The 25,078-nt window shown below is 40.8% G+C and overlaps 1 protein-coding gene across 2 annotated transcripts in view; it reads right to left on the bottom strand.

Moving 5' to 3' along the window:
* The window catches only part of DCLK1 (doublecortin like kinase 1), a 328,932-nt gene that overhangs the window by 30,990 nt on the left and 272,864 nt on the right, over nt 1–25,078 (bottom strand). For both annotated transcript variants that reach the window (XM_059902575.1, XM_059902574.1), the window contains exons 9-15: nt 21,507–21,564; nt 20,882–21,001; nt 17,294–17,440; nt 5,600–5,733; nt 3,806–3,883; nt 3,348–3,444; nt 1,015–1,095 (exon numbers count right to left, since the gene is read on the bottom strand). In XM_059902575.1, coding sequence (XP_059758558.1) covers nt 1,015–1,095; nt 3,348–3,444; nt 3,806–3,883; nt 5,600–5,733; nt 17,294–17,440; nt 20,882–21,001; nt 21,507–21,564 — 715 coding nt within the window. The remainder of the gene's footprint in view (nt 1–1,014; nt 1,096–3,347; nt 3,445–3,805; nt 3,884–5,599; nt 5,734–17,293; nt 17,441–20,881; nt 21,002–21,506; nt 21,565–25,078) is intronic.

Below are 25,078 nucleotides of genomic sequence, written 5' to 3' on the forward strand. Positions count from 1 at the left end.
TGGGAAAATACACTCTGACTAATCACCGAAGTGATAATTCAGAGAAGTGGAACATTTTGTTGCCTTCATCTTACAGCCAGATCCCTCGAAGCAGCTGACAAAATTCATATCAATGAGCTAATGATTTTATACCTGTCCATGTCTGTACCTATATCCAAATCTATGTCTGTCTTCTATTCTGGTAGCAAGAACCATTAGACCCATCTATGGAACTCCCACACATGTCAGCAGGGGTTCCAACAGCCCCTGGGTTATCAGTTAATGTATATGAGGTACTTAAATGGTCCTGGGCAGACACTATAAGCTAAGCACTCTGTAAGTATTTATTATTATTGTTATTCAAAACAAATCTTTTCAATCAGTTATAGAGAGAGGGAGAGAGAGAGTCAAAAAATAATGACTCTGCTCTGGAGAATCCTTTCATAGCTACAGACCTTGTACTCAGAGAGCAGCAGCAGCAGCATCTGGGAGCTTTTAGAAATTCAGAGCCTCACATCTACTACATTACAATCTGCATTTTAATAAGCCTCTCCCCCACCCCCCGCCCCCGATCACTTGTGAGCACAGGCAAGTTTGAGAAGTGCTGCACTGGAGAACTCCAACGCTGATGCGGGGACCCTTGGGTCACTGGTATATTTGGTAGAAATGATGCAAAAGCAGCACTGACTCAGAAAATCTGCTCTGTATTATTGATGGATGCAGCCTTAATCTGGACCATAGGATGCAGTTTGTGGGGCTGTGGGTGGCAACCATGTGCACCTCCACGGTAGAAGGCAGTCCCGTCTGAATCAAATGAAATGCTCTGTGCAAGGGACCGTGAGAACACATGTCAGCACAGATACATCAGAGGCCCTTGTGGAACAAGGCTGAGATCCTGTAACTGTCCTGGCATGTTTGAGAGGGAGGAACAGACACAAACACAACACTTTAAAAAGGAGGCAACATCATTAGGAAAGCTGCAATTTGAGAAAGGAATGTTCGGAGTAAATACAGGGAAGGGAGGAAGTTACTTACATTAACCCAGGGATGTTCGAGGACCTGCACGGCTGAAAATCGCTGATCTACATCCACCAACAGCATCATGGTAATGAGCTCCTGTGAAAGGAAACATTCAATGCCATTTGTGTCTAACATTGAAGGTAAAAATCCAGGCGTTTTCAAGAGCAGAGGTTCTCTTTTCGTTTGGAAAACATCTGTAAAAGCTCTAAACCTTGAATATATCAACTCAACTTACCTACAGCTACCTAACACCTTTTAAAGGAAAGGTGAATTTTTGGAATTATAAATATATAGCTTGTAGTTGAGAGAAAAAAACATAATATTAAAATCAATTTCATAAGAATATTTTTAGTAGAAAGGAAATAAAGTATTTTGCACTTTAAAGACAGATTCCAAATTATTTAATATAGAAATCACATTTTAAAAACACTTTACAATTTCACTTTGGCAGCTGAAAGGAAAAATGGATTTTTTTCCTCCTAACTGCAAGAGGGCATATTTTGGTTTGAAAGAAAGGAATGAGGAAAGACATACAGAATTGCCAACAGCTAGTTGGTAAAATAGAAACTATTCTTTAGTAGCCGAAGAATTCAGAGGACATCTGTTAAAAATGCTTCAAAAATTTCCAGATCAATCAATAAAAGTAAAATAGAACCATTATGAAGCAAATGATTAAATGGTTCTGAAATTAATTAATCTCCCCCATGAGCTCAAATTTATTTGCACCAGAAAAGCACAGCTTTGGCTTTAATGATGAGTCCGTCAGACATCTGTCTACTTTGGATTAGAAGTTCCCGTGTAACAGAAAGGTTAGGTGTGTGTTACCTGGTCCCTCATATGCGTAGGCTCTAAGTGCCACTCCGTGACGGGGAAGATTTATTTCCAATGATGTAGAGATTCTACCTTCACTTTCTAACTTGGGCCAGGACTCAATTAAAGCAACTACTATGTGTGATGCTCTCTGCAGGCGCCATGGCGGTGCAGGAGATAGTCCTATCTGTCAGTGACTTCGAGCCCTTGAGTTATGAAGTGACAGCACTGAGACTTGGGACAGGTTCCTGAACTGTCTGCTCACAGGTGAAAACACCTCCAGCCCCACTTCTGTGGCTATATCATCCCATCTCCTTTTACCTTTGTGGCTTTTCTCTGACACTTCTCTCAATTCCCCACATTTTCCTATGGCTAGAGGTAGATTCCTGGACAGTTGAAGAAAATGAGAGATTTGGGCCCAATATGCATCATTTTCCATGGAAAGTGGCCAGGCCTAAGGAGTCAGATTTTAAATTGAACTCATACTCAGGACACAGCAGAAGGAAAGGCATGTATATTGAATAATCAAAAGATAATTAGTTCTCAACATCAGTTTTCCAAAAATTTAAGTCAATGCTTGGAGACATAGTTTTAAGGGATCAATTTAAAAGTTTTCATTTTTTATTTCAGGATCTACTAATGTCTCTGTGTGAGATTTTTACAGTTTTCTTAGAGATTGATCTTTTGGTTTAATGGGACAAAAACCATACGCTTTGTTCCCCTCTGCCTCTAAATCCTGGCTGTCTTTCAAGGTCCAAATTACATCATAGCTTCCCCATGATGTCTTTCTTGATCATCTTAACCCATGCTGTGCTTTCTCCACTTTAACTGATTAACTGTTTAATTCACTCATTCATTTATTCATTCATTCATTCAATATACATTGAGCATCAGTTAGTTGCCGGTCACTATTTAGGCACTGATGATACAGCAATGAATACAATAGACAAAAATCCTTGTCTTGATAGAAATTACACCCTAGTGAGGAGAGTTAGAAAATAAACTACATAAATACAATATATCCACCTATCTATATCTATCTATATAAGTAGACAGATACAGAGAGGTAGTTAGATGGTATACCAGATGGACATAGAGTGTAAGTGTTATGGAGAAAAATAAAGCAAAGGATGATAAGGTCAGCCAGGTAGGGGTTAAGAGCTGCAATTGGAAACAGGGTCTGGGAAAGCTTCACTGAGAAGATGACATTAAGTCAAGACCCGAGAGAGGTGAAGCAATAAGCTATACAGAAGTCTGAGGTGGGCTCAAGCCAGGTGTGGGCAGGGCATAACTAGAGGCTACAGCAATACAGCTGGAGTGACCACAGGGAGGGATAAGCCAGGGAAGCAGAAGCAGTTGATGAGTTGGGATGGCTATGGACAGATGACTTTTTGAACGTGAGCTCTTGGGAAAGTTAGTAATTACGACTAAAATGCATACAGAAATCATATTTACGATATCATTTGTTTCTTTGATTCAGAATCAATAATTCCACTGAGACACAGGCTATAAGGAAGAGGAAGGCACTGGAAACCTACCTTTGCAGAATCAGAAACGTTATCCCAGTATGGAGAAGGGAAGTCCACTTGCCCCATCAAAATCTGATCAAAAAGCACCTCCTGGTCATCCCCGCTTCTGTTTAGATGAAGGACAACAACGAGGAATAAACAGCAGGAAAACGCCAGCTCAGGGTGTATCTTTTCATTCTTATGCACTGAAGCCCCTCCTTTCCCCGCAAATGTATAAAATGTGTGTTTCTAAGCAATTCAAAATGTCAGTATGGAACTGTTTTGGCAAATTAAGAAAGAATGAGTTTTTAAATTATATGAGGAAGATTTATGGAAGGCATGTAAATTAGCGTGCACGACATGGAAAAAACAACAAGTTCTTATGTTCTTTTCCAGCTGTAGGCTCCTTTGTGCGGGGAGGCCGAATGGATCATTCAGAGAAGGGAGAAATGCTTTGTTGGTGCTGAATAAAAGACCGCTGCCCATACCCACGGAATGGAGGGAATCCACAGAGCAGGATGTAAGTGATCACACCAGCTGCCCAGATGTCCACCTTGAGGCCATATCTGAAGAAGTAAGTGATGTCAGAGTTAGCAAAGTCAGGTCAGGACAAATTATGGGGCATGGTAAAATAAATGACTCTTCTATCATAAACCAAAACCCAAACCAAACAAAAATTTTAAAAACCCACAACAAACACTAAACTACAACCCACTGGCTTAACAGAATTCAAGAAAAGAATAAAAAAAAAGACTATCTAAGGCACATGACTAAAAATAAAAATGCCTACCTTCCTACCTAAATATCAGTAAGTGAAGGGTTTCAGCAAAAATGTTTATTATAGTCATATCAATTTTCAGATAGAGATGGACCCCTGAGACTATTTCACTCCTGAATTTTAGAAATAATAATTACACATAAGACATTTTCCAATTTATAAAGCACTGACATACATTATCTGATTTTGTTTTCCCGACAACTCTGTAATTTGTCCAGGATAAATATTACTGCCTATTTTAAAGAAGAGAAGCCCAAGGTTCAGAGGGTAAATAATTTTGCTCAAGATCTCACAATTAGTGGCACAGCTGAGTTCCAGCCAAGGTTTTCAAGAGCCGAACCAAATCCTCCTTCTACCCCACACCACTCCTTCGCAGCAGGCCGTCAGAGCGCCCACCAGAGATAACGGCACTGCCTCGAGGAAGGGCAGGCACGGGCATAGATTGTGGGCCCGCAACTGACTCAGATTTGATGAACAAAAAAGTGCTCATTACCTCTCATCTCACGCTGGGGATTTCTCCTCTCATCTGTTCTGTATTTCTGCCTTTCTGGTCTATGGTACAAGCAGAAAAACTATCTCCACCTGTCACAGTGGAAGATACTACCTAGATTGTTAGGTTTGGGTTGGTGCCACTAATGGGAAGAAATAGTCAGGCTGTCTCTCCTTGCTGGCCCACCCTTCCCCCAACCTTCTGTTTAAGGACAGTGCTTCAGAACCCTGCTGATGATCCTTGGCAAGAAATGGGGCTCTTTACTGAAAGAGCCTTTTACTCACCTAGACCTGAGTTCAAATGCTGACTCAGCTACTATCTAGTCATGAGCTTGTAAGTCAATCATCAGAGACTGAATTTATTCAGATGCAAAATGGGAATCATATCATCTACTGGAAGAGTAAGGATTAAGTAAAGGAGCCTGGCATATAGTAGTAGGTCCTTAGTAAGCATTAGGCCACCCCACAATCTCCCCCCATTCTAGAGATTTTCATTCATCTGTGTCGGCTGCACTCAGAAACCAGCCAATTCCCAGTGGCCCTCAGATGCCTGAGGGTATCTGCACTCCACAGATAATCAGTGGACTGCCAAGAGGACCAAAATGGGACCGGAACTGGAGAATAAGGACAGCTGAGAGAAGTAACCGCAGTAGACTGTACTCACTGCTCACAGCAATGTCTGTTTCTTTTTTCCCCAATAGCTAGTTAATTACCATCACTGTATGTTTCTCTGTTAGTCCAAACATTTTTTACTAAGGGGTTAATAACTGCCATTCTACCTTTAACAAAGGCCAAAAGGAAACTTTAAACAACATTGTAGTAACTGGCAACTTGATGGGGAAAACAGAGAAAATGGCTCCCACTTTCAAGTCAAAAAAAAAAAAAAAAAAAGTGAAAAATATCTGATAACTAGTTCTGTCTGGATGGGACAGAACACTCCTATTTCTTCCATCCTTGAAGCCAACTAGCTATTTTGCAAGCACAGTACTGCAGTAAATACACAAGAAGTGTTTACCCAGTCTCTGCAATGATTTCAGGGGCCACATATGTCGGGGTGCCACACACGGTGTACAGGGGGCCGTCTACAATGGTGGCCAGTCCAAAGTCTCCCAGCTTCAGCGATTTGCTGCCGTCTTGGTGTTCGTACACCTAAAGTAAAAGTAAAAGGTGAAATTGCCTTAAAACCAAGAGCTCAAAAGTTCTTTCCTGAAGAAATGAAGGACACTGTGGTTTAAATTTAATATATGTTGATCTAAAACAAATAGACTGCCAGATGTTTCTCCAGCAGAGATGGGCTTATTCGGGATCAGCACAGAATTGCAATTCGGGGTCTGCACCCATGGCAAGTCATGTCCAAGTCCCCACATGGCAAGGGAGGCAGATGCATTTACAAAGAGGAAAAGGAAGTTGGGAGGGTTGTAGAAAACAAGGCGTCCATGGCTTTTCATGGGTTGAGTTCTTGCCAGGAAAGAAGAGGAGTCTTTCTTCTTCCTGTTGGGCTCTGCTATGATCACAGGGAGTGAGAACGCTCCTTCTGGTCTCCTGACTCTATTTAATTGAGGTTTTGGTATATTAATTTTTTACCTGTATTTATTATAAAATAAAAAATCAGGCAATTATGCAAGGATATACATACAAGAACATCTTTATATTACTGCAGAATTGAAAACATGGTGAAGAACCCGCAAATGGAAATTTGTTAAATAAATTACGGTATGTTCATACAATGGGAGCCTACATGACCATTACAATGGTGACGTGGGTTTACATTTATTGAAATGAATCAAGTTTGGGAAGTGAGGACAGACTTCAGACTGGTTTGCATAAAATGTCTATTAAAGAAAAAAATATGTACAAAGAAAAATGTCTGGAAGAACATCATATTGGTGTGTCTGTCTCTGGGTAGTAAGATTATAGGAGATTTTTCTTCCTTTTGCTTATCTGTGTTCGATGTTTGCTACAATTCAAATTGATTTGCAGAATACAATGAAATACAGCAAGTTTCTAGTGTAAAATCTCCAATTTATGAAAATAATGACCTCTTCATTTTAATATATCAGAAGCTTTAAAAATGCAATTCTTTAGTAAATTGAACAAAAAATCCACACGTCTATTAAAATACCTTCTTTTCAGTGCCCCACTTTTCCAACAAGATCTATTTACATTTTTTTATTAATAATTGAAAGGGATATTAACATTTCATTTCACCTGTGGCAATTTGGGAAGATTTATCAGGTGCAGAGTCAGCATTCTGTCCAGGTCTCCTTATTAAGGCAGTAAAAATCTCTAGTCTTTCACCCAACAAATCAAGAAAAGGATGCATGTGACCATAGGCAAGTATTTAAACTGCTTTAATTCTAGCCCACGATCAAACCAAATGGATCTGTTCTAAAACGTATGCCAAACAACGTCTATTATTTCAAAGAAAAGATCAAAGGGCATTCAGAATTCTAATTCAGAGCCCTCCACTGGAATCAACAGACACAGAAAAGAGAGCCACAGTAAAAGGCAGTCGCCAGGAGATGCCTCAAGGAAATGGCGAAGTTTTCCACGTACGTCAAAATAATCCATCCAGCCAGTCGAGGCCTGCATTTTCTCCTGTTATCGCGCTATGATCATCTGTACTTGCTACAGCAGTTTGAACCTCACGCACAGCAAGGCACATCTCCACACATTAGGAGCACCGCTACCGTTCACACACCATGTCTGCCTTCCTTTGGAAAAAGTAGATTTCACTTTTCAGTTCACTGCAGCATCGAGTGCAGATGTTTGGCCAGCTAAGCTGCAGTATCAGCAATGATCATTTGGATCTAACTGTTTTGGCAGAAAAAAGGCAGTCAGATCCTCTTCTCTGGAGAGACTGTGTCATTTCTGGGCAGAAAATATTTGTTTACATTTTCTCCACATTCAGAACATGGAGTCCTCTCCCTGAGGGCTCAACCACGATCAAGTCTGGGCTGCCCTCGGGCAGGTATCCAGAGGCTTTCAGGGCCACCTGCACCTGGGTTGTTAGGGCAAGGACAGCTGTATGTCCCCCCCAGATGTGGCTTTGCCCAGTTGTCCTCTGAGATGGACACTGTCCTCCCCAGTTTAATAAAGCAGCCATCCAGCTCTGGTCAGCATAAACAAGTTCGAGTCATGGACTTTGAGGCCTCAGAGCTACAAAACACAATATCCTCCCCAGTCTAAATGCTCTCAGGCAAAAGAAATCCCTAAATTGTAGTCTTAGCATGTCAGCCATTCAGGCCATTCAAAAGACAAGCAAATGTTTTTCATGAAAAGAAATCTGAGCTGGAAATACCTAGCAGATCATCTAGTTTATTTCCCAGACAGAGCAGAATTGTTTACTTCCCTAATTCCATTTTGTTACCAATAACCTTTCTAAAATGCAGAATAACCTCTTGCTTTGATGTTCTGTTAGGTCCAAACGTTCATGGTGCATGTTTTGTGAGGTGGTGCAGATTTCAAATTACACAGCTCCATTTATACAGAGATTCTGTGGCTTTTTTTCTAAACATACTATCCATAATCACCCAACTCTATTCCAAAGTTGGATAAAAGCACATATTGGCAGATGCAGTCATAAGTCACATTTTAGTTCAGAATATGACCACGTAATTCTCCTCCATGTACCAAAGGCCTTCTTTTTAAGCATCTACATTTTAATAGGAATTCCACCTTACATATAGCCATGTGCCAGTTATATTTAATATAGCTGAGCAATAAAGTTCAAAGTTTCAATAACTAAGAAAAAAAGCACTAAAAACTTACCTAAAGTAAAGAAAATGAAGATTATTTAACAGTAATAATTCTCTTAAAATAAACCAGCATCATTTAAATGAAATATGTAGAATCTATCATTTTAATGTTCTTTTCATCTCTCTTTAATCACTTCTACATATCCCTTTTTTTTTTTGCTTTGAAAACCATAGAGTAGAATTTTCATGAACATATAAAGAGGTTAAAGTGATGCTTATGAGAGACAGTTAAGAGCTAAGAGACAAAGGCCTAATCCACATAATTGAAAACATTTCTAGACCCAAGTACATTTGAAATGCTTCAGCAAAATGTTTTTGCAGGTGAATAAATGCCCAGGCCCCTCATTTGGAATTCTGTTTAACTTACTTACCGTCAGGCGGGGCAGGAAACAAGGTTGCTTTGGGTTTTTCTCTGTCAACACTTGGGGAGAAGGATACAGAAGAATATATTGTAGTGTTTCCTCTCCTCCCCTGGGAGAGCGCCTTTCCTAAGTGCTGCCATGGGCCCACCTCACAAGTGGACTCCCCAGAGTGCCTGCTGCCGCCTCAAGTGCGCTCACTCTTATTTCTTCCCAAGCCATTTACAGAGGGGCAGGATTGAGGCCGTTTAAAAATGTAATTAAAACTTTGTTAAAAATCACAGATTGCTGAATATATGTGTTTCAAACGTGCGCGTGAACGCACACACACATACTCACAAAACCGTCTCCAGAAAGTATTTTCCCAAATGGCAGCTATAAATTCACTTTGAACTAAGTTTTTAATTAAACCTTAGGAGTCGGAAAAGCTTCTAACACATTCGCATCCAAAACACAGAGTCCTTTGCCTTCTCCCACTCTCTGAATCGACTTCCTTAGCTTGTCTCCTCATCCTGACCTTCTTTCAGAAAGAACCTTAACAGGCTGCAAGTATAAGCTTGGACAGGCCGACCGGGCAAGTGGGGTTCTGGTGTAAGAAGAACTTTTCTGCTGTGACTGTATTTTAAAGCCTCCATAACACATGCGCCACACGTGAGGTGGGGTACGTTAATTGCCAGTCAAAGCGTATTCACAACATGAGATACAATTTTATGTTCATCCCACGCCCTTTAAATACTGTAGATGCTCCCCCCACGTTTTAAACAACGAGGGGCTATTAAAGAGACGGAGATTAGTGCAAATTACCCAGTATGTAGTGCTTTCACTGTTTTAACTAAGCAATAAAACTGGGTAATTGTACAACACTAATTGAATGCAGCTACACGTAATTGTGGGCTGCCATATGTATCCTATTACCATAAAGACTGTCAGTATTTTGTAAGCTACTCTTGTGATCACTGCAGATGGCTACAGTCAGAAAAGTTGTTCTCTAGGGTTTATTATATGGCTATAAAGACATCCCATGATTTGACAGACTAAATGTGTTAAATGGCAACAATTATGAAAAAGGTTCCAATTAAAAGCTGAAGGCATGTCCTACCAAGAATAGATTTAGTGAAAGGTCAGGTACATAGGTTTTTGGCACACTGGTATTTCACACAGGAATTTTCTTTTTTAAAGAAGAGTTTTATTTTTGTTTCTTTTTCGTTTATTTGGGGTTTCGTAGTGGCTGTAGCTTGCTGAACAGTAGATGTTTGGGCATATGCCTGATTTCCCTTGGATGAGAAACTGAGACCATCTGAAAAAGTTATTTGAAAAAATAAAAGATTTAATATAGTCATAAAATGCAGCCGGTGGCCATAAAATAATGTGAAAATTCACAGATAACGTGAACCCAGTCAAATGGTTTCTGAGATTCCCATAATAGAGAACTAAGAGCTGACTAATATAACAGATGTGTTGGAACAAACACAATTCTCAATGATAGTATGAATTCAAGGAAAACCCTGTTGAAATGCTGGCTAATGAATCGTTAGTAACCACTGAAATAGTTTTCACAGAGGATCTCAGGAGGTACTAAAAATTATTTCACCAAATAGAATTTAACAAAACTGGCATGACATTGACAAAGCCATGAAAAAAAAGTGAATTTACTTTTTAACAAATATGGTATCTTTTAAAAAAAGACATTGATTTCCTTCTAGCCAAGGTGTTTGGCCTTTATGATGTTTCCTAAAACCAGTGGATTAAATTTAACCTTTAATCTTTAAGAAGTGAAGTGTAACAACATTTATGCAGGGAATTATTTTGCAAAATGCACTTTATAGTCTCCATACTTTGAATTAAACCTCCTGGAAAAAAAATTAACTCTTAAAAGAACCAAATTCAAAAAAAAAAAAAAAAGAACCAAATTCATTTTATACCCACATGTAAAACCTTTATGAAACAAAAAATTAAATGAAATAATAAAAATAATAAAAGCTGTACAGAAGTCAGAAGAGGGGCAACAACATTAGAAGAAAAAATAAAATAGCTTTTCAAAGTGTTACCCTAGAGATATCTGGGAAGATGGAGAAGTGAATAGAAACTCCCGGAAACCTGATTCTCATCCCTCCTTTAAAACAGTCTTGAAACTATCTAGAAAGGAGTTCTATGCAGCTGCAGTGAGATGCACAAAACACGCACATTCTGGATTCTGTAGTAATTGTACATCCCAGGATTTTGTTAAAATTGTGGGAACTCAATGTCACTGCAATTCTTAAAAACTGTTACATTTTTGTCACACAAGTAATATCCAATACGTCACTGTAGGAAAGTTAGAAAAGACAGATAATTACAGAAAGAAAGGAATTAAACTCACCCATAATCTTGACACCTAAAAATAACCATTGTTAACCTTTGGGGTATAAACTTCCAAGAGCTTTCTTTCTCTCTCTTTCCTGTTTTTCTTTTTTCACTGGACAATATATCCTGAACGTTTGCCCAAGTGAATAAGCATATATTTACATCATGATTTTCAGTGGCTGCTGGATATTCCATTGTATGGATGCACCATAATAATAATAATCCCCCAAACTACTACCACTGCCGTTTATTGAGCCCCTGCCAGGCCTCCTGTTGAGGACTTCATGCTCAATATCCCATTTGATCTTCACAACAATACAATTAAGTAATATTACTGCTATTTTGCAGATAAAAAAATTGAGGATCAGAGATGTTACGTAGCTTGACAAATGTTACACAGCTAATAAGTGGCAGAGCCAGAACTTAAGCTCGGGCATGTCCAAGTCCATGATTCTAACCAGGATGTCCGCCTGCCTCCATATCATGTCATTATTTAAAAAATCAGTGCCCTGACGTGAGTTGTTTCTAAATATATATTTTTTTCTTTCCATACCAAAAAAACACTGAGATGACCATCCCTATGTATGTATATATATCTGATATTTTTTCTTTAGGTTACATTTTTAGAAGTAGAGTTACTTGGTCACAGGGTACACATTATTTAAGGCTTTAGTTACATATTACCAAACTACCTTTCAGAAAGGTTCCATCAAGCTAATCTTGCACTGATTCGTATGAGGTGATTGGTATCCCCATAAATTTGCCAACCCAGTATATCATTATTATTAATCTTTGCTAGTCCAGTAAGGCCATGTCATTTTAAAATGAAGTGAATGAACACACCATTGTAAAGCAATTATACTCCAATAAAGATGTTAAAAAAAAAAATGAAGTGAATGATACTACTCAAGTCCTAAATGACAGAAGAAATGGCTAGTGGAGCAGACAGATGCTGATCAATCCTGGGGACACACTACACTTTTACTTCCTGTCTTCTTCCCCCGATGGAATCACAGATCCTTGGAGAACGGCCCTCAGTGAATGCTTAGTACAGTAACTGGCATATTAGTCTATTAAATCATGTTTGGGGAAAATGTTCTTTTTCTTCTATTTTCCCTCAACTTTTAACCAAATTCAGAGAGAAGGAATTTTTTTCTAAACACCTATGAAAAACGATCATTCCGTTTCTGCTTGGACATTTTCAATGACTACAAGTGACCTGAATAAAAGCCACTGACTTTTCAAACAGGTGTAATTGTTAGAAAGTTTTTCCTTATGTCAACCTCAAATCTGTCATTAATGTCTTCTCTTTAGTTTGAGTTTAGTGCTCACATACACAGCACAAAAACGTTCTCCCGTCTTACATCTGGCAGCTTTCGATGAGGGCCAATCTGTTCCACTCTCACCGTCCCTTCTCTGGGCTGAACCCAGGCCCCTGATGTGATGTGTTTGGGTCCCTCCCACCTGCTGTCACGTGGTATAAGCAGGGCAGGGACTCTCTTGATGGCGACACTCTTTCAGTGAAAGGAGTCTAAGGGCACATTGGTATTTTTGGCAGTTGTGTTACACTAAGACTCACAGTGAACTTATGGTCAGTGAATAGCCTTTAAACTGGGCCAAATTTTCCCATCACTGTTTTTCTGCAATGGTCCTTGAAACAACTATACCAAAACCAACTTAGTCTATAGAGATTTATGTTTATCTCGTGTTAAATTTCATCTTACTGATTTGGGGCCTTTATGGAGCCAAAGATAGTTTTGGATCTCAAGTCTGTCATTTGATATATAGAATACATCTTCATCTCGGCTCACTGGCAATGCTGATTAGGGCGGGGCTAGTGACAGACTCCTGTGAGATCCACAGCTCCCTCCTTAGGGTGATCCCCAACCCGTTCATCAACACTCTTGGTGGCTCAAGTTCATCATGCAGTGGACTGACTACAAATCTACTCAACTGTGTTTTTTTTACAACCTCTAGCACTCCATCTGTGGCACTGTCCTTATCTACCAGTGTAGTTAGTGATCTTATCACAAAATGGGTTTATTTGGGGATTAAGGGTCATGGGATTAAGACAGAAGGAAATCCATGATCTGGTGAGCTCAGTGTTGGCTTGAAGTGGAAACTAAGAAGAGCCGGAGCCAACCTATGGTCATCACTTGGGGGAAAACAAGATAATTTATTACTAGATTCAACCCATTTCATGAAAATGAGGGTCATTAGCTGCACATGCCATTTTGATGGGCAGCGAGGAACAGGCACGAACACCTCGACAGAGAGTTGCTAAAAGAAAATTTCTGACCAAGAGAAGCAGTAACCCTGAGAAACTGCTTTCTCCCAGACAGTATTAAGGATTTTGGAAGCAAAAAGCTTTTTGAACAGAAATTTTTATATCTCAAGAAAATTACTGTGTTTATTTCTGGAATCTAATAAAAACTAGTGATGTAAGTTATTTTTTGCCATAAAGACTTTAATTTTCCTAAGAAGGAGGCATCTGCATATACATTTTAAAAAAGACCCTCCCAGCTCCCTGCAAAAAACAGGCTGCCACTGATGATTTTTGCTGCCGAGGGTACAAGCTTGCCATCTAGTGGTGACTCATGTAAACTGAAAGCAGTTGATCTCAGACCATTTATGGGTTTGTTTGTTTTTTTTAAAGCAAAAGGTTCCCTTTTGTCATAAACTATCATGGCACTCTCACCCACACACACACACACACAAAATGGTTCCATGCATAAGTGCAGCTGGGGAAGCACTGTAATCTCTCCCCCTACTCAGAGAGTTTTAGTCTGTGGCCAACGTAAGTCCTCAACGTAATAGATGAATTGAGAAATGACTAGGGCTTGTCACGGTGGGTCTGTCCTCTATTATGTGAAGTATCACCATTCACTCACTCTCTTATCTAATCCACCCTCTCATTCACCTGTCACTCATCCATACGATCACTAAGCACCAGGCCTGACGATTAAAGCAGAAAGAATCACGTAAAATCACTGGCATGATTAACTTATTTTTTTAAAAAAAACCCTTAGTAACAATGCAATAATACCATTATAAGAGCTATTCCTATTGGGTCAGTTCCCAGTTTTTGCCTAAAATGTAGCTGGAAACATCACTGTAAGTCAAACTTTCTCATTAAAATGCTTTGACTTGATCAAATACTTAAGACTTGAATAAATCATCCATATGATTACTATAGATCCTTAAGGCCAAGCTACGATATTTGTATATTGTTCTATAAGACTTAAAAATAAAAAATTCTAAAAGTTCTGCATATGCAATGATGCTATATAAAATGAAATCTATAGCTGAAATGTCTACATTTATAAATAACTCTTTGCTACTTATAACAAACATTAAACACTTAATTAGCAAAAATTTATCAGCAGTCTAACAATTTAGGGGTTTTTTGAGGTCTCTTAATAAAACAGTAATGCAAAGTGTGCAGTGAGGCCTTTTTTATTTCTTTCAGTTTCCCTGTAGTTAGAAAATGGATTGAAACTCTCTGCATTAAATTTATTATAGCATTTTCCCAAAAATAGTCTCTAGCTCTACATTCTGCCACGAGATGGCAAATCCATGCCTGGGAAGATAGTAACATTTTAAAAGCAGTGTCAAAAAAGATGAAAAATGATTGTTATAACGTAACATTGTACTGTTAAACAGTTTTATTTTTAGGGGTAATTTAATTTTTATTACAAATAAAAGGGGAATAAAAAAGAAGGGAACTAATAGTCCCATGGTATCACTTTATCTTCATACAGTCCCCTTAAAGGAGGCTCAAAGAAGTTAAGTATCTTGTTCAAGGTCAGAAGACTAGACAGTGGAAGAGTGAAGCCCTTGGTTGTGAACTTTTGCCCATCTGACTATAAATCCTGAGTATGTGATTTTGTGCTTCCCATGACAATTCTCTCTTATTTCCACATAAAGGTCAACAGAATATGACGTTAATAGAAGTCTCAAGTGCAGTTAGTGATGTCATTCTAATTTTGTTAAAATTATTCTATTCTTCTACCTATTTTATCCTATAGTAGATTTATCCCTGCAAACCTCACCAATCCTTACCACTCTCCTATAGAAAGAAATTACTATACTGGAGAAGCAGAATTACTTTACTTTTTCATATATATTTTTTAAACCTGCATTATGAATGACTGCAATGGTGTGTGTGTTTGTGTTTGTCTATATATATGTGTACACATATAAATATATATATGTGCATATATACATTTTTCACATTCTTAAATTAGAAAAGGGAGAGAACTTTTTTTCTTTTTGGGTAATTTAAAGTAAAATATGTTCAAATGAGCACAGTACTTAAAAAGTATCCTGCAAATTTTCATTTTAGTAAAAGCACACTGCTATGTAACCATTTATGGCATTTATAGAAACAGTGCTCTGGTGAAAAGCAGGTTGAACAACGGGTACACAAAACTGAACTGCAAAAGCGGAAAGGAAAATGAAACTTTAATTTTCAATCCCTGAATTTTCGGAGCTTAGAGAAGTTTTTAAACAAAGGCTCAGTTGTAAGTCCGTTCCCATGAGACAATCCTACGTAAGTCAGGACACAGGGAAGAATGAGTGCAGACAAGGCACTATGCAGAAGAGAATGTTTAGGCTACTGTGGAGATGTGGAATTTGAGGGGCAATTAAGTCAGAACTCCATCATTTGACCTCAACCGCCTTCATTAGCCAGTAGCTACAAGATTACTAACTTAATTGCAATTAACTAATTGCTTGTGTATTTATTTCTTGAATGCCTGTTTTTCCTACCTGAATGCCCCTCCGTGAAGGCATATGTCTCTCTGTTCCCTGGCACAGTCCATGGCACAGAGCAAGCACACAGTAGACCTCTCTCCCTAATTCACGGCTTTATGTAGTCTAGTGGTTAAAAGTTTGGGCTTTGGAATAGGACATAGGTTGTGACCTTGGCCCTTCCACTTAAGAGCTGTGATTACCTTGAGTGGGTCTTTCAACTTCTAGGCACCCCGTTTCCTCACCTGTGAAATGGGACAGTAATAGACCTTACCCCATAAGGCTGTTGTGAGCATGAAATGAAATACCGAGTGTAAAGTCTTTAGCATGGGGTGAGCACAGAGGTGGTTCTCCAGGACAGCAGATCTTCACAGCCTTTATTGGTAGTGGGAGTTGGGTTGTTCATCTGCTGTTAAACTTGAGTGTTCATTCAGATCACGCGGGGAGCTGGTTGTAATGCAGATCTGCACCCCGTCACCAGTCAGCAGATTCTGATTTGGTGGGGCTGCAGGGAAGCTCAGAAACTGACATTTTTAACAGGCGTCTGGGAGTAATTCTGATGCAGGGGGTCTTTGGACCACCGTTGGGGAAACACTGCTTTAGAAAGAGAATCCTCATTTCCCAGATTTCTGAAGAGATGGACAAACTAACAGTCATATAATACATGACTCTTGGGGTTGGATAATGAAAGTAAAAGGAGAACTAGCATCTCGGGTAGGGGGTGAGAAACTGAATATATTTCATTAAAATTCCACCCTGAATAGCCAACAAAATTTATGATACTCCCACATTCACTAGCTCCCCAATGCCCAGCCCCTGTCTCCTGAATTCTTTCAATACTGTCCCCTTAACAATGGGATTAGGAGAACATCCTCCTTTGCTTGCGTGGAGAACTCTCAATGTTTCCCCAGAGATACGAAGTTCACGAAAAGCAAACCAAACAGGCCTAAAGGGAGGACAAAATGTCTCTGATCTTTAAATCCGTCTTCATCATGGTTATTTTTATGCTGAGGGGCTGGTGTCTTGAAAACTCACAATGATTTATTCTCTTAGCTCTTAGATCAGATTATTAGGATGTAAATTGGGAGACTAAGACAAAGTCTAAAAAGGCTTCCATTTTTTTTTTTTTTTCCCCAAGTAGAAGCTTTCTAACACAAAAGTGCTGTTGATAAATAATGTAAGTGTACATGCTCCTCATGACTGTCCTGGCCTGGCCCATGGTCTCAACCACAGCCCTAGACTTCTTGAGCTCCATTTCTGTACCGCTGCCTCGGGTTTTTATTTGCTAATAAATTACGTGCTCCTAACGGTACACTAACCCTGACAGATCAACTTAACAGACTAGTTTCCAGCTAGTTACTGAAGGCCAGCTGGAAACCAGCCTTTACGGTCATTTTTTTTTTTTAAGAAAATGGAAAAGAAAAAAAGAGAGAAATGTTCATATTCACTCATGAGTGCTTGGAACTCAAGACGTCCTGGAGTTGGAATCCCTCTTACCAGCAGATTCTCTGGCTTGATGTCACGGTGGACAATGTTGGCGCTGTGCAGGTATTTGATGGCGCTGGCCAGGTTGTACAGCATCCCACTGGCGTCTCGCTCCGTGTACTTGTTAGTGGAAGTGATGGCATCGAAGAGGTCTCCTCCCTGAGAGAGGGCAGCAGGAGGAGAAGCACATTAACAGCTGGTCCGATGGGGCTGCCTGGAGGGGCGCCTGACACGCTATAAAGGGAGTGAAGGACGCGTTCAGGGTCTCTGGGTTCCGAGGGCTTTTCCTGCCACCTCTCTCTCAAAGGCCCGGAGACCTTATAGTGATGCCTCTCCCCACTGTGAGAGCCAGTGACATTTCCTCCAGAGCTCAAAGGAAAGAGAGAGAGAGGATTCTCTGCCTTTCAACTCCCAGCCAGGGAGGGGAAGCGGAGCCAGGTCTCCAGGGCAGAGGCCTTGTGACACCTGGGAATCCTGGTGGCATGTGCTACCTGCCTCACGCCAACTGCCAGCAGAAGGTCAAACTCATAATCGCAAATCTCCCAAAATGAGAAACAGGTAACACTGCAAACTGCACCCTTAACAAAATGTTCTGCTGCCTTGTGAAATTAACACCACACACAGACACGCACGCGCACACACACACACACACACACACACACACACACACACACAGAGTTCTCTTCGTTCTCTAGATTTAGGTCTCTTGGAGTGGGCGTAGTTTTCTTTTTCAATAATGTGCTTCTTTGTAAGAACAGAGAAAAGGACCAGAAACTGTCACTCCAAAGATGAAAGAGAGGGAGGAGGGTGGAGAAATTTCAAAGCAAGTTTTCTAGTACCATTATTCATCTGAACTTTTGTTTCCATTGTTCCTGGCTAATTTATCGTTATTTGGTGAAACAAAGATTTTAGGCTCCAATTTTAGATCCATTTATTTGAAACGCTTTCAGCGAAGTTGGGTCTGATTTACTGACAATGTGTGCATCCCTCTTGAACACGAGGTCCCAAAGAGCCGAGCCCAGTGGCTGGCTGTGTTCATCTGTTACCTGACGGGCTAAGAGATTTAATTTTTCTTTTTAAATAGCAAACGCAAAATAGAGCACTTGTAGGCTGACCATTTTCACATCCTGACCTGGTCCTCGGTGACTCTGCATAACCTCTGCTCGGGGGAGGGGAGTGTCTCCCACTGACCCTTCAGTCGCAGCAGTTCCCAAGCGAAGCACATACATTTTTTTCCAAATGGACACTTTCCCTCTCAACATGCTGTCTCTCGCAAAGGCAAGGCTGCCATGTGCGGGTTTGCAGTTGTTTCCATGCCACCTCGGGAGGTGGCGTTTTCACTGCGGTTCGCGTGAACAGCACTCCGGACCCTGTGTAGGGCCGTATGGGGTGACCCTGCCAAGCCTCCGCCATCGCCCTGGTCATCTAGGCTCCAGGCAGCCTGTAGTCTCATGTCTTCTTCACCCTCCGCACATCAGTCAACAGATCTACCAGTCCTCCCGTTAAGGCCTGCCTCTGACACAGTCTTCCGGGCCATCCCCCGGCTCTTTACCCAAAGCACTGTGTGCACGGACTGTCACCTTCCCACTCGACGTTTCCTTCTCTTGTCATGAAATCAGCGTTCCTTTCCCACGGCTCTCCCCGCTCTGCCCCCAACCTTCGTTCCAACTTGCTTAACCTCATCTCCTGCCTCTACCCAGACCACTTACGTTTATGCTCCAGGTAGGGTATGTCTTCCCTGGTTACCCAAACAGGTCAAACTCCCTCCTCACTCCACACCCGTCCTCAGTAGAGCCGCTTCCCGGAGTGTCCCCTCTACTCCCTTTGTCTTTCTCACTCCCAATGATCCCTCAGGAACGGGCCCCAGGGCCACCCCGTCCACAGGCCTCCCTTCCTCTGAACACACAAGCAGTGTGCACGTGTTTACGTCTGCAGCCAGAAGTCTAAAGTCCCATTCCTGGTAATTATGGAATTTCACTCTTAAGAACTGTCACTTCACTGTTTTCTGGAGCACAGACCTCATTTACCCTACAGCTTCAGGCCCTCCTGGGCATCCTGCTGGCCTCTCAGGGTTTGACAAGCACAGGCCAAGCGAATTCCTCAGGGGGGATGTCGTGGGAGACTTTCAGGTCAAGCCTGGGGTTGGCCTTCACTTCTCGGGATGCTTTCAGACCTGGCCTCACGGTGGTTCTCGGTCAGACTAAATGTAAGGGTACGATATAGTGGCTCAACTGAGGGGTCCCAGTGCTGGACTGTGCAGACACACTCCGGCCTTGTTAGGCTATCCTGGTCACCCAGAGAGAATTCACAAAGGCTGTTAAGGGACAATGTTGGTAATTACCAAACTATATTTGGTCATAAAGTGCCAACATGAAAATCTTCTGAATAAATGAAACTGACCTTTCTTTGTTGGAATAAACGGTTAGCATTTTTATCTCCCTTATTCTCAAACATGACAGTAACCTGTGTTACTACAAACAAAAAAGCCCTGACCCTCAGAGAAACAAATCTTAACTTGAAGTAGAAAAAGAACGGGCTTCATCTATAAACATAAATAACCACTAAGTTAAAAAAGGCCAACAGATGTAAAGCAAAGAAAGTCTGAATAATGAAAGTTTACAGGCCCTAGAACGAACATTCTTCTATATAGTAACAGATTAGTTGATTAAATGCTTGCCTGGTCTTAAATCTTTACAAAAGGAAACCCCACATTCCAGGGTGCTGATTCCCACCACCAGCTCAGGTGAGCGATTCTAAACAGGGTTCCTGGAGCCCTAGCTGCTCACTGGCACACCACTGATGGAGAAAATGATGTGACTAATTTATATCACTTTACAACTAAAGTAGAAATTACTTATGCCTTCAGTTAGAGTAACATAATAGAAAAGGCTTGAGAAAACTACAACTTCATGAAAATGAAACATTCAATTTTTAAAAACTTCTAATTAATAAAATTTCAAGTATGGAAGTAGAGGGAACAAGGGGGTTACCTTTCACCTAGACTCAACCATCGTCAACATTTGGCCATTCCCATATCCTATGATTGAGTAGAATAAAAACTTAATTTTATGTGACAGGATGAGATTGTAACCTTCAGCGAAAGGTGGTAGACTATTCACATTATTATTAAGATGGTGCTACTTTTCTATTATGGTGGTGTCTGAAAGTTTAAAGCTTGTTCTTATAATAATGATACTTCTGGGTGTAGTTCCTGGAAAAGTGAACAACTTCTCTACTACAACAGTAACAACAACTGTATTGGCATCTAATACTTTCTGTGTCACAGAAGCTGGTGAAAGACATTCCTCTTACCCTCACAATAACATTCCTAGCCATTTTTATTCCTAGCAATTATTATTCTCATTTTACATAGGAGAGAACCGAGGTACAGAGAGGTATGCCTAAGATCAGGGAGCTATTTAGGTCAAGGCTGGGACTTGAACTTTTGAGTATAATTCTAGTGCTAATACTCTTAACCATTATGCCAATGCACAGAAATAAGAGACTGGATGTTGGTGGGAGGAAATAAAGGAGAGAGTTCTATTATACAGAAGAGTGGGGTGCCTTGTACAGGTTTATCTCTTTTTCCAAAATACACACCTTTACTAATTCCATGACAAGATACAGCTCAGTTGGTACATCCATCTCTTCGATCAGAAGAACGATATTGGGATGCTTCACTCTTCTTAAAATAGACACCTCGTTCTGGATCATGTGCTCCTGTTCAAGGCAAAAGTTACCTTAATCAAGATACACATCAAAATACATGAGGAGCTCACTCGAATGAACTATACTATTTGAAGATCAAGGGAGATGCATTTTGGGTAAAATATAAGGAGTCTATCTTAAATTCTAATATTCACATAGCCTAGAATTGCCAAGAGATGTTGAAGGTCCTTAGAAGATGCTTGTAATTTCAGAACCTACCATGTTAAGTATAACTGCATATAGAAGGATGAAATGAAACTTCGGTCACAAAAGTAATAGAAGAAGTAAGCAAACAGGCAAACACAGAGAAGGAACAGAAATAACATCCAATCATTCCCACTAACTTTTATTCCAGGAATATTTATAGAATAAAGTTATATCCTAACACGTATATAACATTCTGTTCCACCGAAACACAACTCCTAAGCGTAAATTTATGTTTATTCGGGAGCTCATCTTTGTGTTTCTTTCTGCCTCCAAAACACTGTATTTTCATAAGAATAAACCTTATACATACTTTGCCTCGACACTTGCTTTTCTTGATAATTTTCAGAGCATACTCCCTAGCAGTCGACCTGCAAAGAGAAAGTTTTTTTAAAAAAAATAAAATAAAAACAACTTAATTTCAGATCTGTTGGATCATCCTGTTAAGGATTCATTTCTTACCACATTGATCTTGCATTGTGGTGTAACTATTTTGTAAAAAATTCTTTTCCTTTTTTAAAAGAAATAAGTGAACTTTAAGGGGCTGACCAGGTGGAAGGACAACGAACGTGCCAGCATAGAAACATTCACAAGCTGCTAACATTGTCATACTTGTAATAAAACTACTGCTATTGCCATTCCCATGCGTAACTCCCCCTGCAAGGTGGCTGTGCTCTGACCCTCTCTCTGAAGCGGTGTGGTCAGGATACGGAGCAGACGTGAGTTTCTGCCCGTCGTCTTCCCAGTCTCTCTTGAAGTTCTCTCTCCACGAAGTGAAGTGTAGCTGTGACAGTTTTCTGAATGGCTCTCACGGCCACCCTGACAACTCTCAAGAAGCAGTTCACACTCTTTAGACTTGGGCTGTCTGCACCCCTGTGTGTTCCGCTGGAGAACTAGCGGATGAGGTGCTCAAGGAGCATAGAAAGGGATACAGCCATTAACTGAGCATCCCGTGACCTCCTGGGCCTTTCATCGCTGTCTCATTTGATAGAAGTGAAATGGAGGTGACAATGAAAATAAACTCGCTTTGCCAAAGCCTCACGGCAGCACTAAGGTCACAACTTTGAGCTCTTGGGGTCTCTGCTTCGCACGCAGCCCAGCCAACATTGCCCCTCCTCCGTGGTGGGTGTGGGAAGGAGGGCTGAGTCACACTGCAGAATTTGACAGCTTCCTCATTTGTGTTTCCATTTCCAAGACACTGTAGTGCCAACCACGACAGGTCTACCGTCAAAGGACACAACGCCTACTTAATAATCATCAGAAGCCACTACTTCACAAGCACTGCCATTTCATATCTGCTGGGGAAACCAAGAGAGTCTAGCTTTTCACCTACAGATAAAGGCCAATTTTAGGGGTCCAAATGAATACAATGGGAGTGAAGGTGATCAAGAACAAAATTTTAAAATAGGGTTTTAAAATTTTCAGTATGGAGAATTTCCTAGTTGTACATTATGGCAAGAGCAAGAGAGTGAGAGCCTCCAAACAAATCATGAGGCCAGATATTAACACTGTGTTTCAAGGGCATCTTAGAAACCATTCATGTCATTTACTTCTAAAAATACTTCTTCCACTATACCTCCAGGACCTTCAGGGTACTAGCCTGTGGGGAAAACAATAAACATTGACCAAGTTGTTACAATTGTATCTGATGAATGAAACTAGATTGAAACAATCATTGTGAAGCTGATTTTCTCCACTAGAGAGCGCTGTGGTTCGGATGCGAGGAGGTAAACCCCTCTGCCTCAGGGTGGTTCCCCTGCCCGAGTGCGGGGTACCCAGAGGAACCCGAATTGCCTCAGCCTCGCGAAGAAATGGACTGAGAGCCCCAAGTATGCCTCTGTTGATTCTTCAGGCCCCCGTGTGGGCAGAGAACATGATGGAGGAAGGCTGAGTCAGGGCTTGGGGTGCTAGATAACCCCACATAAACGCCAGACCTTCAGCAAGGCTGTGTGTGTATGTACTATGGGATGGGGGTGGAGAAAAAGCACTTCAGTTAGAGGGCCAACAAAATACTTCCCATTAGAAATTTAAAATGTACGCGCAAACAGATAAATGAGAACGTGAAATTACGCATCTACGAGGGGAATCCTCGCATCACAGAAGGAGCACAGGGTCCCTTTCAGTAACTCTTCTTAGGAGGCTTCTGAAGAGTTTGTTTGCAAATTTGAACATATTTAATCAAGAGGAAAACTAAAAGCTGAAGTGTTTCTGGATTCCGCTTTTCATGAATCAATAAAAATTATGACAAAGCAAATCTAAGACTGGAATACATGAGCAATTTCCTATCTAGTTTAAGATGTTTCATTTGATGGCAGGGAATCTGGACTCTTGGTCTGACAGCTTTGATAAAAGCCAGCAGTCCCAGGCAAGGACAGAGAGCTAGAATGGAGCCGACACTTGGATTCAGTGCCTCCACAAAGGGGATGGATGGGATGGTGCTGGTCAGAAGATAGAAGAATTTCTTGGCTTTGTCCTCCCCATGGTTACCAATTGATCCTCTGTTTCCCTAGAATGAGTAACACTTCAGCTTTGCTACACTCAAAGCAAAGAGCTGGTGTGGCACCCAGGAAGGCTGAAAATCCTCCTCTACAGCCGGATAGACAAGGAACAGAATTCCCAGGGAACAAGAGGGTGTATTGGCTTCTAGGACACCAAACAATCAGGTTAGATGCTAAGCCTACAGCTGAGGGGAAAATGCAAGCAAACCTGGGCTGCAGTGGCCCTAGAGCTTACTAGGAAAAAGGACCTTGTGGGTTGACTACCCAAAACCTTACAAAATAGGATTAAACACTCAATTAGATTTACCCATATTTTCTATCAGACAGTGAACCCTGTGGAGGACCACCAAAATTAATACTGAAAGGTTTCTTTCTGGATTCCTTGAGGACAGAACTATGAAGTCACAATAAAATCCTTAATTACTAGAAGTGCATGTTTATAGGAAAGTAGCTGAATCTGGAAAATGAGACTAAAAACAGGTGCTAGGACTAAATGTACACCATAAGAATAAAAACTTCATTGCTTGCCTTAAGTTGGTAAATGAAAACATTTGGCAAGACATAAAACCTCAAATAAAATATCTGCCTTCCTGCATACCCTAAACTCTGAGGACCACTGCCCCCAGGTAATCATTCAGCACGCAGTAACGAGCATGGTTCTTTGGTGGCTACAGAGGTGATGGAGACCTGGTCTTTGACCTCAAGGAGTCTACAGTTCCGTGTGTCGAGAAGGAGAGAAGACACCTGGATTGCTGTGGAACATCAGGCCATTTGCTTGTATGCTCCTGAAATTATATTCTCGACCTTTTATGAAATTACAGAAACCTCAAATGCCACAGTCAAAGCGGCAACAGCAGAACAAGCTTTGTTTTCCTCCTTGTCTACAGGAACTCAATTTGTAAGGTCACTTTCGTATTAAGTTTGACCCAAGGCTAGAGCTCGAACTACTAGGGAGAAATGTCTGAATTTTACAAACTTGAACTAAATCTACTTTTTCAGATTTGTACTAAAAATGGTTTGGAGAAAGCCATCTTGTTTAACTTAATGATTCTCAGCCCTGGGGCAGTCTTCTCACCCTTTCCCTCGGCCCTGGAGGGCAGCAGAATGTTTACGAAAAGGGTGCTCTGGACCAATGTGCTTTTGGTGGTTTGCTCTGTTTTGAAGATTTTTATAAAGACCATGTGGAAGAGGAAGTGTGGCTTCCCAGGCATTCCTCTGACATAGCATTTACTGAATTTCAAGGCAATCCTTTGCTTATGCGGCAGGTTCTCAAGCAAAGGGGCCCCGTCTTGACTCTCTTTGTAGCCCTGGAAATGGCCCAGCATAGGCCTGAACTAGCAGGGGCTCCAAACATGTTGGTGGAGTTGTGAAAACTCCAGAGGCTGGT

This window comes from Balaenoptera ricei, chromosome 18, assembly GCF_028023285.1.
Source record: "Balaenoptera ricei isolate mBalRic1 chromosome 18, mBalRic1.hap2, whole genome shotgun sequence".
NCBI classification, from domain to species: domain Eukaryota; kingdom Metazoa; phylum Chordata; class Mammalia; order Artiodactyla; family Balaenopteridae; genus Balaenoptera; species Balaenoptera ricei.